Source organism: Antennarius striatus, chromosome 10 (genome assembly GCF_040054535.1).
Source record: "Antennarius striatus isolate MH-2024 chromosome 10, ASM4005453v1, whole genome shotgun sequence".
Lineage (NCBI taxonomy): Eukaryota > Metazoa > Chordata > Actinopteri > Lophiiformes > Antennariidae > Antennarius > Antennarius striatus.
Genome location: NC_090785.1, coordinates 16,200,621 through 16,214,761, shown reverse-complemented (window position 1 = coordinate 16,214,761; position 14,141 = coordinate 16,200,621). Strand labels below are relative to the sequence as shown.

The 14,141-nt window shown below is 39.9% G+C and overlaps 2 protein-coding genes across 11 annotated transcripts in view; one reads left to right on the top strand and one right to left on the bottom strand.

Moving 5' to 3' along the window:
- Positions 1–1,230: 1,230 nt before the first annotated feature.
- Positions 1,231–5,796, top strand: gstt1b (glutathione S-transferase theta 1b). Its single transcript, XM_068326360.1, has 5 exons — positions 1,231–1,544; positions 3,602–3,689; positions 3,773–3,923; positions 4,515–4,691; positions 5,180–5,796. Exons 1-5 carry the CDS (start codon positions 1,433–1,435, stop codon positions 5,375–5,377), a joined length of 726 nt encoding a protein of 241 aa, XP_068182461.1. The 5' UTR covers positions 1,231–1,432; the 3' UTR covers positions 5,378–5,796.
- Positions 5,797–8,455: 2,659 nt separating this feature from the next.
- ablim3 (actin binding LIM protein family, member 3) overlaps positions 8,456–14,141 on the bottom strand; it is a 38,419-nt gene continuing 32,733 nt past the window's right edge. For 6 of the 10 annotated variants that reach the window (XM_068326157.1, XM_068326165.1, XM_068326166.1 and 3 more), the window contains 9 exons: positions 12,777–12,911; positions 12,589–12,659; positions 12,198–12,366; positions 11,118–11,147; positions 10,749–10,804; positions 10,435–10,501; positions 10,319–10,329; positions 10,109–10,189; positions 8,456–9,646 (listed from right to left, as the gene is read on the bottom strand). In XM_068326157.1, coding sequence (XP_068182258.1) covers positions 9,533–9,646; positions 10,109–10,189; positions 10,319–10,329; positions 10,435–10,501; positions 10,749–10,804; positions 11,118–11,147; positions 12,198–12,366; positions 12,589–12,659; positions 12,777–12,911 — 734 coding nt within the window. In that variant the 3' untranslated portion in view covers positions 8,456–9,532. The remainder of the gene's footprint in view (positions 9,647–10,108; positions 10,190–10,318; positions 10,330–10,434; positions 10,502–10,748; positions 10,805–11,117; positions 11,148–12,197; positions 12,367–12,588; positions 12,660–12,776; positions 12,912–14,141) is intronic. The other 4 variants (XM_068326162.1, XM_068326167.1, XM_068326158.1 and 1 more) reach the window with 3 other exon arrangements.

Here is a 14,141-nt window from a genome sequence, read left to right as displayed (position 1 = left end):
AACGACACAATCTCTCAGCAATGTCTCTGGAAATGCATAGATAGGTTTGTGTAATGGTCAACATGCCACAGACAAAGAAACAAACAAAGAAACAAAGAAACAATTGCATCCTGTCGTCTCATAGCAGCTGAGACACTGTGCTGAAGATCAGGACCCAGCCTGTGGATCTGTGTGCTTGTGAGTGTGTGTGTGTGTGTGTGTGTGTGTGTGTGTGTGTGTGTGTGTGTGTGTGTGTGTGTGTGTGTGTGTGTGTGTGTGTGTGTGTGTGTGTGTGTGTGTGTGTGCGCGCACGCGTGTGTGACATTAGGAATAAACGTACATAGGTGAAAGAAGATGAAGAGAGTATAGAGCTATCTACTTAGTGCAGGGGTGTCAAACTCATTTTCACCGAGTGCCACATCAGCACAATGGCTGCCCTCAAAGGGCCAAATGTAGAGTAGAGTAGAGTAGAGTAGAGTAGAGTAGAGTAGAGTAGAGTAGAGTAGGACTTTATTCATCCCTTCAGGAGGTTCCATCAGGGAAATTAAATGTAACTTATAAATGTAACTAAATGTAACTTCATGTAATGTAAAATAAATGTAACTACTCCTTAATGTTAAATAACTCTGAATTTATTACTTATTCAAGTTACAAAAATTACAAACATATTTGCTTGCTGCTCTGTTATAAATCCTTTTAATTTGTCAGGTTATGAAACCCACAGAACTCCATCAATCACGGACCAAACTATCCAAAGTGAAAAAGAAAAATAGCATCAAACACAAGTTAAAATAGCCTTAAAATCTGCATTTCTGCTTTTTCTCTCCAATATATTGTTATAATCATTTGTTTCAGATGTACTGTAATTATTTTCTGTATAAAATTAATTTTGGTGTTCAAAAAGTCTTTTTTCAAACTTGAGTCTTGAAAAAGAGGGGGTGGTCTTATAATCAGGGTCGTCTTATATTCGGGCCAATACGGTAATTGTTTTTTGTCAAAGCACATTTTTGACCTATTTTATTTTAGACACTCTGACCTTTTATGCTGTCGCAGTCCACATAAAATGATGTGGAGGGCCACAAATGGCCCCCAGGGCCTTGACTTAGTGTCTCTCAGGTCATTCTCGCAGTCTGGCATCCACATGTGCTTGGAGTGAAACCTTTGAATTGTGTGCCTTGGACTAAAACGTTACCTGGCAGTGAAGTAGCTCTGAATGATCATGTATATTCTAAAGCGTAGGTAGAAAGTAGAAACAACACTTCACGATAGGAATGCAGGATTTGAGGAACACCGAACGTTTTGCTGGTCCATAACAACTGGAACTAGATGGGCGGGAGTCATCTCTACCGAATAAACGATCTTTGGTGCCGGTCACGAGCAGAGAGGCGTCGGCCCGCAGAGGAGCGGACGGCGGAGCGGAGCGGCGCGGAGCGGACGGACAGACGGACTCACCATGGCCTTGAAGCTGTACCTGGACATGGTGTCTCAGCCCTGCAGAGCGGTTTACATGTTCGCCAAGAAGAACAACATCCCGTTCACGTTCAAACATGTGTCCCTGATGAAGGGTGAGAACACAAGACCAACGGCCTCGGAAGTAGAACTGAAGTAAAGTTGATTGAATTTAGTTGTGTCAGAAACTTTAGGAGGGTTTTGTGGTAATAAATTATATTCCGCTTAGAAACCTTGAATGTGAATGTTGAAGTTAGTTTTCTTTTTTTCTTATGAAGAACAGTCACCTTTCTTTTAATTCTTAGATTTTTCAGTTTTTATGAAGGATTGGTCCAAAAAAAAGTCGTATAAAATATATGAATACCCAAATAAGGGACTTGTTTTGTACTCAGATGAAAGATCAAAGTTTGATTCTGACATGAACTGAACTAGTTTTTTTTATGTCTGTCCAACACATCGTTGTGAGAAAAAAAAGGTTCCAGGTTTGAGTCCTTTCTGTGTGTAGTTGGTATGTTCTCCTGGTGTCTTTTCTCAGGTTTCATCCACATAAACACAGAAGATATTGAATAGTTTCCCACGATAACTAATGTCCCAACAGGATTTAGTAAAACAATAAATGAAGCCATGAACTCAAATGAAGTCACTGTAGGTGGGTCAAAGGAGACTTCGAAGAGGATTTGTGGCGAAGTAAAATTACAGGCTCTTAAAATCTTGAATGAGGAGCTTGAATTTGTTGTTTTTTTCCCCCTTTTGTAAAAACATTTGTTTTAACGACATTTTTTGAATCGTATGTTTTATTCAGGTTTTGCATTGAGATGAGATCTGTCCTTGGTTTGCTGTTTACTTGGTAACACGCTTTGTAGTTTCCTCCATATCCCAGCTAACCCTGTCACCAGAGGGTTCTTCACAGAAAGTCTATGCACAAAATTAAATGTGCTGGTATTTTTAGTTCATGAATCTTTAAGGTGCAGTAGATAACGCTGTCGCCTCACAGCAAGAAGGTTCTGGGTTTGATTCCTTTCTGCACAGAGTTTCTACGGGTTCTCTCTGGTTTCTCCTGCTTCCTTCCACCTCCAGAAACATGCAGTTTAAGTGAAGTGATCACTCCAAACTGTCTTTAGAAGTTAGTGTACCCCACCTGCAACCCATAGGTAGCTGGGATAGGCTTCAGCAGACCTTTGATCCACAATAATAATAAGCCGCTGCACCATTTACTCACGGATTGATTTACAAGTTATTTCACTGAAGCACTTTTACATAATTAAAAGTTAGTCATACTTAGTAAATGTGTCGGTACACAGACAGTTAATTAAAAGAACTTGTTTCCAGAAAACCAGACCAGATTCTTGTTCATCATGTTTCAGAGTTCCTCTGTCACTCCCACTGACAGAGGCATGAATGCACAATTAATTTTGAAGTGCAAATAGAACTTCAAAATGAATTGCAGACTGTTTACCCACAATTCTGTCCAAAGGGTTCCTCAAACAAACAAGTCCAGCAATTTCATACTTTTATTAAAGAAAACTTTTTCACTTTTGTAATATCTCATCCCCTTAAATGATGAGAACAAAGACTTGAACATAATTTAGAGCTAATTTCAAGATGGATTTGGAACTCTGGGGAGAGTTAAACCCAGAAGCAGGTTCAGACCCTTTTTGGATGGGCTGAACTGCCAAAATAAATACTGCATTATTTTAATTAATGAATAAAATGAGTGTCATGAGGGTTTCTAGAATTGTGTGGCTGGAACATTAAATTTTCTTAGTAATGTTACTGCCATATTTGGAACTCGTCTCTTCTTCATCCTGGCCAGTGTTAACTTTATTTATGATTGTTTATGGCAATTAATATAAATAATATAAAACGATTTTTCATCCAAAAGGTTTTATTCAGTTCTGAACTGAAGAAACGTCTTCAACCAACCATAAGCAAGACTAATCGACTTTTTTTTCTCTCTTCCTGATTTATCTTGACCTGGAGGACTGAGAATCTACTCAGACATGGTTAATGGGTAATGTTTTATATCCTAGAACGGTGATTGCCCAGTCCTTTGCCGTTTGTGTTTTTTAAGCTTACCCATGCAGTCATGACCACAGCAATACATCTGAAACACGATGAGTAGAATCAGAAGATGTGAAGTGTTGTAATTAATTTTACTCTGCTCTGGTCTCAGGTGAACATTTAGGGGAGGAGTTTGGGAAAATCAGCATAACAAGGAAAGTACCTGCCATGCGAGATGGAGACTTCTGCCTTGTTGAAAGGTGATTATTGAGTTGAACCATTTAACAGTCATGACCATGCTTACGTTTCCTCTATGATCTCATGAGCGTGTGGACCTCCACAGCGTTGCTATCATGATGTATATGGCACAGAAGTTTAACACTCCTGATTCCTGGTACCCTGCTGGCCTACAGCAGCGTTCCCGCGTCGATGAGTTTCTGTCCTGGCAGCATTTGGATCTTCGCGTGTTTGGAACCAAGATGTTCTGGTACAAGGTATGGTTCATTCTGTTAATTTGTGCTTGCAGGTATCTACTGTATACTGCACCCTATGTTATTGTATTTTTACATGTCAACAGTAACAAGAAATTACACCATCAACATCAGACTTGTATATCAAGGTCACAGGTCCTTTATGAGACTGAGGCAATCAGGGGGCAAAGAGAAGGTGCTATGATGCCCTACTACTCATCTGTGTGGCTTCTTAATTATCATGACATTGTTTTTCTGACAAAATCCATGAAAGGAGGTTAGAGGGAGGTCAAGGCTATGAAGTTCTCACACAAGTTGATAATGGACTTCATCTTCATGGGGGTGAATTCCAGTCTCCAGCTGTGATAAGCTGCTGAATTCCCACACAGATCTGTTACTTTGGTTTCCTGTATCATGTTAGGTGATGTCCAAATTCCAGCTTATTATTGGCTGGACAAAAGACGAGAATTCTACATACAGTTAGTCTTAAGTTTGTGATGGGTTGGATTCAAGCACAGATAACACAAGTTGTACTTTTTCATAAGCAAAAAAATACTTCTCCCACAATGGGTTTAACAGGGTTTGATTACTAATGACTCTGTATTTGCTGTGCAGAATTTAATTCCCAAGATTCTGGGTCAGGATGTTCCTCAGGATAAGATGGATGAACTGATGGAAGATCTCAATAATTCACTGAATACCGTGGAAAATAAGTTCCTCCGTGATAAGCTCTTCATCGCAGGAGATCATATCACACTGGCTGACCTGACTGCCATCACGGAGATCATACAGGTGCATACAGGTTTTATTTGCAGTCAAAATGGTCAAAATTGAGTTGTTTGCTTATGTGTTTGCAGCATCATGCAAAAATTATAAGGTGGATTTTTATTAAAGTTGGTGCGTCTTTAACACGGATAAATACAGACAAAGTCAAAGTAACATCAATCCAGATTAATTCGAGCATATTAAAAAAATTAATCAGATTATATTTCCACATTGCACATCATCTACTCGACAGATTTTGATGGTACCTGGTAGAAGTAGAAAAGAAATAATTCATTTTCACTGTCTAAAACTTTATTAACCCATGTTAAAAACATAATTGTTACTGAATTACACGACAGCTAGTGTGATTTATTATGGTAGTGTACTTTGAAGAAAAGCACGTAGAAAGTCAGAATCAGGATTTTAAAGTGCCTCTTTGTGAGGAGTCACATGGGTTGACTGAAGAGTTGGTTCTTCCACATTAATAGTCCTCTCCTCGCTTCTCTCACTGGCAGCCTGTCGCCACCGGCTTGAAACTGTTCGAGGAGAGACCCAAGCTGAGAGCCTGGCATGACAGAGTCCGGGCAGCCATTGGAGCGGAGCTGTTTGACGACGCCCACAAAGTCCTCATGGGACTGGAGGAAAATGCTAAGGAAGTGGACGCAAGCAAGCTTCAGTTCTTCAGGCCCATGTGTCTCAAGATGATCTCGTGAAGAGGGGTTATATCTAGTTAAGCAACATTAACTTCTTATACACATCAGATAGAGAATAGTCATTACTTATAGACTGGATAATGCACAGCCTACATTGAGAGGTTTCATTTACATGTTAAAGCAGAAAAACTCAGAGGCAAGCTAACTATGGCCTTCTCATGTATTACTTTTTTAGCAAGACTGTCTTTCTCATTTTGACAGTTAAAAATGTCTTCTATGCAAATATTCCTTCCCACCATTTATGTCTCATCACAACAGGTGACGTGTAAACAGCTCGTGACACAGAGTGATTTGAAATGTGAAATGCAGCTCCAGTCATTTCCTTTATGTTTAGCAATAGCAATCAGCTCTATGCCCTGTTAAAATAAATGTTAGCCTTCATTCAAGCCATAATAAACTGTACCTCCATTCATTCAAAACTGTTGTTTTCATTCTTCAGTTTTGGGGATCAACATTCACATTGTAAAGCTTTATTTGTTGTCCTGCAGAGGGGGAGACATGCCAATTTACATCACTATGAAATAATTTAACTAATTTACCATAAAAGAAGGATTTATTAAGTTTTGGCCATCACCTCCAGTAAACATCTGAAAATCGATGATAGAATCAACACGATTAATGTTTAATTTATTTTAACCAGATAAGTTAGTTTGTCTGTATACTTAGTGCTCACCAGCAGAACGAAAAGTACAGTAAAAGTCATTGACTGAAGATTCTTTGTGATGTGATTCCAATCCACACCTGCACTCAACAAACAAGCTACAGTTAGCTCACTTCAACAAGTCCATTTTGAAGAGCTGTACGCAGCGTGGACCCAAGTAGAACACCTGTGGACAGGGGCAACAACCACAGCCACAGAGGATTCATCGACGGTACGATTAGCATCATTTAACACTTTCAGTAGAGATGTATCTCTGGCCGGTTCTGAAACCAAACTGTATGGAGATAAGAACACTGTGGCTCCAGGTGGTGGGTGGTCTGCCCTTCGACAATTCGGAAAACATGCAAGACAGGATGGAGAAAGTTCGTAACAGCTGGGATCAGAATTGTCACCCCTTTGAAAGAGGGGGGTGACGGCACAAAATTTTCAGATATAAGCAGAGATTGAACTATCGAGAGACGGGGGCTACAATTATATGAGCTGCTAGCTTCAGGAAAAGAGCTTCTCCTATATCAAGTAAAGTGTTTTCTTCACTATAAGGCACACTGGGTTATAATGCGCACCTTCAATGAATGGCCTATAAAATATAAAAATCATATATAAAGTGCACTGGATTATTAAGCGCACTGGATTATTTAAGTGCATCTGATTATAAGGCGCACTGCCAATGACTGGCCTTTTTTTTTAAGTATTTTTAAAACGTTTTCACATATAAGGTGCACTGGATTATAAGGCGTACTGTCGGTTTTGGAGAAAATTAAAGGCTTTTAGGAGAATCCAAACTGCTCCCCCTGAGCGTCTGCTGTACAGTCTGGAAGAAGGTGGAGGTCACTTGAAAAGGGAAGTCTTAGGATGTAAATTAGTTGATTTGATAAAAGACTACATGGTGTGGACAGAGGAATGACCAATCTTGTCAAATAGTTAACCATACGAACTGTCAGAGACTAAAATGCAGTTAGTTTTTATTTTTGTAAGAAGTTGAATAGACTTTTGTTGACATGAGTTTCATGATCATCCAGGATTACAACTCCAGTTGTATGGAGTTGATGTTTCCAATAACTTTATTTTGCTTTACTGAGTCTGAGTTCACGTGGTTCTGAATTCCACTCAGATTTATTCCAGGAGGCCTTTGCTTTACATCAAATCTGATGTTTTTAGTGAACCAGATCACACAATGCAAAATTAAATAAAGGACTCCAATGGTTTTTAATTCTGAATTCCTTTACAGGGGCATGTCTGTTTAAATTAAGAGTAAATGTGAATTTGAGCGATAACCAGAGTAGGAATGAGATCAAATCTGTGCGATCACAAAAAAGAAGCCTGTATTGTAAAGTCTTTTCAGGAGACATTTTGAAATGATCACACAACCAGTACAACAGTGATCACTAAAGCCTTAGGCAAAACCGCCTCTCATGTACTTTTCTCTGAATGATATTCATTCTTGTGCAATTTTTTTCATAGACTGATCATTGAACCTGCAGTCAGGGAAAGATTTGGTGCAACCAACTGGAGTAGGACAGAATTGGAGGAATTAATCTTGTCTCAATTCAAGTCATCTAATAACACTCAGAGATGGGAAAAGATTTCTTGCCCAGGATGACTTTAGCATCTACATTAGCAGTATGTGCGCATGCTGTCAGCTCAGCAAGTTTAGGGAAGTTTCTGTAGATATTTAATCAACTTTTGCAACTATAATTTTAATCTTTAAATGGTGAAACTATGGACTTCTTTTTGGTATTCAGCAGGCGATTCAGAAGACTTTCAGGGGAGGTGTGGTTCACAAAGTTTATCAGCCTGGCATGATTACAGTTGGGCAAACTTCACGGCATGTCTGAATCTGTTCTGTGTGTACACACTACAGCAAACAGCAACAATAGTGTGTATTCAAACACGTCTGCAATGACAGATATCCAGTAAGGCCGCTGTGGAATAACAGCTTCAGATGGAGACACTTTCCTTTATCCTTAAAAGCTTGATCCCATCGACCGAGGGCCGTAATGTGACGAACCAGAATTGGCTGACAGACTCCTCGACATGGAATGAAAAACTTTGGACTTGATGAAATGGAATCCAAGCTTGACCTCAGGTCCAGGAATAACAGATTGCAGTATAAATCAACTAACTTTCAGAGTTTATAATTAACCACATTTGCGTAACCATTTGGCTAAACAAACATGAGGAACAACTGGAAGCATTCGTAGAAGCTCTCGTTCTTTTAAAGCTTCTCTAAAAGCCTTAAAGTTGATTTTGGTACTCACTCCATGAAGTTAAATTAGGTGTATGGATATAAAAAAACAACATCTAAGTTATTTAGCCAAAAACCTATTTTATCAATAAAAATGCAACCAGTAAAGATTCACACTGATGAACTGTTCAAAATTCAAATAATGAAAGGGAGACAGAATTTTTTCCTTTTTTTCAAGTTCAATTTTTAGTGACAAAATCAAAAAAATAACCCTGGATCTCTTTGTCAGTGTGTTAAACATGTTGAAGAGCATTTCGATGTGAGTGAATGTAATCTGTAGCTACAAAAGTATTATCATTATTATCATTCCAAAAGAGCATAAACAGTGAACGTAAATGGATGACAACTATCTGTGTCTTCACTCATCATTCTATTGCAATGAGTTGGAAACCCCGCGGCAGGAGGGCAGACATGGTGTTTCCTTTAGCCTATTCCAACTAACATTACTGCATTGCACATTCTTTTGGTTGCCACACATCTGCACTGTGATCTGCATCTGTCAGGAACCAGAATATTACTTGGAAGCAACCTGCTAATCCGTATGTTTCCATTCTCACTTTGGTTTTACTTTGCATACAAATCAAAGAGGAAAAAAAAAAATTGTGCCCATCTCATTTCAATCAATTACTGTAAACCAGAGGGACACAGTATTTCATGTGTAAAAGTAAAAACAGGGAAAAAGGTCAATAAAATGCATCTTAAACCAAAGATATGCTGTATGCTCACTCATTCATTCTTTTCTTCTAAGCATCCACCCTGTTAAAGTGTCATAAATGATATATCTACATTCTACTCATTCAGATTGCTGGTGCTGCACACTCATAACTAAAAGAGCATAACAAATAAGGCAAAGCCAAAATTCTCCTCTTTGTAATGTAGTACCCATGTGTGGCCTTAGAGTGGGACGGTCACATCCTTCAGGCTTAAGATAAGAGCGGCACTACTGTACTACAGTTTCTATTGCTTACACACCACACCAGCACACAGCCACAGCTGCGCTGGGGTCCGTCTGTGCATAACGTCTCTGTGGCATTTCCGCCGGCATTTCCGTGGCATTTCTCAGCAGCCAACGGCGGCGTGACTCAAATTTGGTTCGTCATAGAAGGAGCTCTTGAACAGGTTCTCAGCCATGGCAGTGAAACTGAATAAATGTCTTTGTGTCTCTTTCCTCCGCATTCTGCAAAAACAGTCATGTCTCTCAATCCAGTTATGGCAGTATTTTTTAATTTTTGTTGTTGTTGTTGTTTTTTTAAAACAGTCGGGTTTGTTTCTTGAGCTCATTTCTCTTCCACAGAGCCAGTCGGTCGAAATCCTCCATAGTCATTCCAAATACTTGGACAAACTCCTCTGGGGACAGGTGGCGCTGAGAACACACAGAATATATCAGTTATTAAATTGAGTCATTTTTCATTTTCATTCACACTCAAAAATGTGGTTTTCTACTTTTCTTTAGTCGCCACTGAACACACCACAACTTCCAAAAAGACAGATCTAAATTTAATGACGGTGGTACACATAACATTTCTAAGACTCAGACTCTGAAATCCTTCCAAAAGAAATACTTTCCACTTCCATACTTCATAAGAGATCATTTTATGAGGAAATAATTAGAAAAAATCACAATATCTTAAGATGTAATTTACTGTAACAGATAATTCTGTTTAAATAGTAGAAAATTTGACATTCTGAGCTTGGTTTGTTATTTCCATGACAGGCCCAAGGCATGTGGAGTATTTCTACTTGGAACATTTCCAGAACTTGGCTATGACTCAAGTATTTGGCTGAGCCAGAGACCAAATTCTGAAAGGTCCGATTCAGGACTTACCTCCAGCCTGGCTCTGTCCACGTCTTTGGGGAGTTTATTACGACCTCTGGTGGTGACAATGAGCGCTTCATAGGGATAGACCTGCAGAGTGGAACAGGAGAGGCACTTTTACAAACTTCAACCACTTTATTACAGTAGCACTGCGAGTATTGAGCATGCAGGCTGACTCACACGAGACAAATTATTTAAGTGATTATTTTAAAACCTTACCTTGTATTCTGCTGGGAGGAAAAAGGAAGAGAATTAAGTCAGGCCACTGGAAAAAGCATTAAATTAAATACTTCAATCTAATGAGAGCTCGGCGTTTTAAATACATATTAAATTACCTCTGCTTCCCCAGTTGACCTCGCTGCCAGTGTCATACTGGTACTGGTAGCAGTCTGCACTCTGAGGCTGCAGGGGAATAAAGGGGCCGCAGCTTACAACTTATTGCTTGTACATATACACACATATGTGATTAGATGTCAGACATGTCTAAAACTACTGGTCCTATGCCTGTTCCTCACGGTGAAGTTCATACACCATATGTTCTTTTATAGATTTAAGTGTTGATTGATAATCAGGAGTGGATTGATAATAAGGAGTGTAATTACAATGTAACAAATGAGGCTAAACGTGCTGTTTTGTGCTTTGGGCTCACCCTCTGGATGCCATTGCGTCCATATCCTGGTAGCGAGGCAGACTTACAAACAAAATCTACAATAGAAAAGTATAGGAAAGTATTAACTGAGTCTAATTTACAAATTTAGAGGAGTTTGAGAAGTCATGCAGCTCCAGTGCCAGAAGATGGAGCTACTGTCTCATCGAACAATCACATTTGAGCTCCTGTAAAACTGGAGCTTCATGGAATCCAGAATAAACTGATCATCTGTGACTGAAGGTCAACATTTATTCAAAAGCTATAGACTGAAACAGCTACGATTCAGATGTTTCACTGCTACAAAATGAGCTAATTTACATTAGACGTCAATAATGTTGAAGATTTATTAAATATAAATTTTAAACTTACCATTATCGGCACTGTACTGAGATCTGGGTGCTGTGAAATGAAAAAATAATTACTTGACATCTTTATTCTTTCCATTTGTTGTAAATATCACACCTGCTGCAGGATTTTTCATCTATTATTTTTTAAATATTGATTCCATTTTTCAAACAAAATTAAAGGAAAAATGTTGTCGTTTTTTGACAGCCTTACGAAAAAGGTTACGTCAGGTCGCCTACTGAAGCCTGGCAGAAATACAAAACTTCAAAAAGGACATTGAGGCAAAAAAAAAAAAAGACATGCTGGGATGGGTCAGGCAGGAAGAGGTGAAATCCACAATGTGAAAACAATACACACAGACAAACTGCATGCTCCATCTAATCGCAGAACACAGCTTGGTTGGTTAGACGCCTTTGTTGCCTTTCAACCACAGCCAACAGATTCCTGTTCAGTCGTGTTCCCTGCCATTAGGGAAGCTTTAATGAGAGATCTTACTGTTCATAAATAAACCAGGACATGGGACACCAGCTGTGAGAGCGAGGAACGTACAGAGGGATGGATTGATAGAGAGATGGAGAGTGAACAGAGCAGAGTCGAGGCAGAGAGGAGGAAAAAAGCAAGCAAATTGAAGAAGGAGATGGAGGCAGGGATGGAAAAAAAGGAAGTGGCAAGAAGAGGAAACTGATGGCGTCTAAAAACTGATCCTCACACACACAACTCGTATGTATTAAAACTGCTCCTGTGCAGCAGGTTAGGTGTCAAATGGTGTAAATCAGTGTGGTCAGAAACAACAACAACAACGGGGAACATCTGCTGGACATCAGGGGTTCAACAGCAGCTGTTCCCTCATCTCAACATCTCTCCATCTCAATAAACCACACCACCTACACGAGCCTTGACCCCCTCTGACCTCACTACCCTTACCCTAAACCCCAGTGACAGCAGCTATCAGGCTTCATAAAAAGCCCTCATGGCAACACTGGGAGGGGGGCAAGGACGCGACCCCTCAGAGGTGCAGTCAGAGGTGGAGGCATGCATGAGTTTGCAGAAAAAGGATGAAGAAACAGAGTGGGACATGCATTGGGGGGCAGGGTGGATCCTTACATCCGTTGACAGTGTTGTTGAAAGCCATAGTGCTGTAGCCTGTAGTGTTGAGTGTTTCCTTGCTCCCACTACGAGAATTCCTCGCACTGCCCCAGGGGTCGTTGTCATAGGAACCAGATCTGGCTTTCATCTCCTCCTTTAGGATCATCCTCCCAATGCCACTCCCAATCTGAGCGGGCACAAGGAAAGAAGAAGGAAAGGGGAGACAAACAAAGGGAACACGGCTAATTTAAGAAGCATGTAAATGTAAGATGGGGAAAGATAAAGATGAAGAAACAGAGGGTAATTCAGGGATGCGTGATAGGAGGTGCATTATTTATGGATGTTTCTGAGGAGGTGTCTGTCTTCCAGATGATGATGTTAGAGAGAAGGAAAATAATGAAGTTCTTACTCTTTGAAGACCGTGACTCCAACTCTCTTCATCACCTCCTGTTGAGAAGCGTCGTCTAGGCATTCGATAGGCTGGGGACAGGAAGCAAATTAAACATAAACAGAGCTCAGAGAGGGTGAGCAAATATAGACAATACAGAGTGACAACAAGGAACTGCATTCACGTAGTGACATGACACTGTGTACTACCTTTGGGAGAACTGGTGTAGGTGTAGTAGTCAGACTCTGACTGTGTGTATGGCTCAGGAGGGAACGTGGACAGCCTGGAGGATCTTAGGATGTCCTCACTGGTCCTGCTTTTGGTGGCTGCATCAACGTGATTGTCTGTGAGGACACAGATCAAGTTAGGAGTGAAAAAAAAACAAAAACAACACAGAGAGAATCTAGTAACTGGTCATTCTGGTATACAAATTTTTAGATTTCTGCTTTAGCCTTTGCGGCCTGGAGTTAGATGAGAGGATCAATCCCTCGCTTATGCCTGCATGCTATACGTGAAGTCGTAGGTCATAGTCGTGTAAAGAACTACTGCTATCCAACGTTAACACATTCATAACTCACAAATGACCATATTACGTTTATATCATCTCTAAAGAAATTGGCTATATGTCAGAATGCGGGTGGTTAGACTTCTTGGGAATATATAATATATCAAGACTTTTAACTTTATATAGTTGAATAGAAGAAGCTCTCACATCTTTGTTAGTCTGAAACCTCCATCCTTCCATGCTAAGACAACTGTCTTTATACTGAACAAGCAGATTGAGAGTCTAAACATTTCAACATCACTCATTTAACTGACAGAAATGAAGTTGGACCTGCTTTGACATTTCCGTAAATGTTATGTGTTTGGGATTATTTCTTAACAAGGCGCAGCGACTCTCTGGAGTTATTCCTGCCTAATTAGCATCTGAAAATATGTTTCTTTGGTTTGCAAAGAAAATTTTTGTCTTGATGTAGGAAGAAAACCCCCCAAAACGAGTTAACTGGTCAGCTGAACATATTTGTCCGAAGATATTTTTCTGCAGATTTTAACACTGATTCATGGGGTAAAGCTATTTCCCTTTGCTTCCATTCTTTAGCTGTGCAATGCGGTCAAAACAGTCTCTTGCTTCAAGCGTCTCACAGACAGATATGAGCGAGGTATCAAGCTCGTCTTCTAGCTCTAGGCACAAAAGCAAATAACCACATTCTTAAAATGACAGTACAAGTGTTCTATGGAGGAAAATGCGTTAATGGATATCACAAAAATGTACAACCAGAACCTAAACAAACGCTACAGTTCATATAGGAAGCCATTATATCTGACATCCCTGTCAGATAAATATTTCATCCAACAGCAAGAACATAACCAGCATCATCACTAGTACACTTCCTGTTTAGCCTGGAGCACACAGCCATTTCATGAGCCACGTTGTGAGGTGATGATAGGACACTCTATGCTATGGACCAGTCAATGAGAGTCAATGGAGACGACATGCAGTGTAATGCCAGCTAGATCACTCTTCACTCTGTTAGCCGTTAGCCACGCCAGCCCAGATCCGTGAGCCATTGAAT

Bases quoted from the DNA above. Each gene is read 5' to 3' on its own strand.
- gstt1b (XM_068326360.1), top strand. From the start codon at position 1,433: ATGGCCTTGAAGCTGTACCTGGACATGGTGTCTCAGCCCTGCAGAGCG. The intron at 1,545-3,601 runs GTGAGAACACAA...CTCTGGTCTCAG, and splicing joins ACATGTGTCCCTGATGAAGG to GTGAACATTTAGGGGAGGAG. The intron at 3,924-4,514 runs GTATGGTTCATT...TTTGCTGTGCAG, and splicing joins CCAAGATGTTCTGGTACAAG to AATTTAATTCCCAAGATTCT.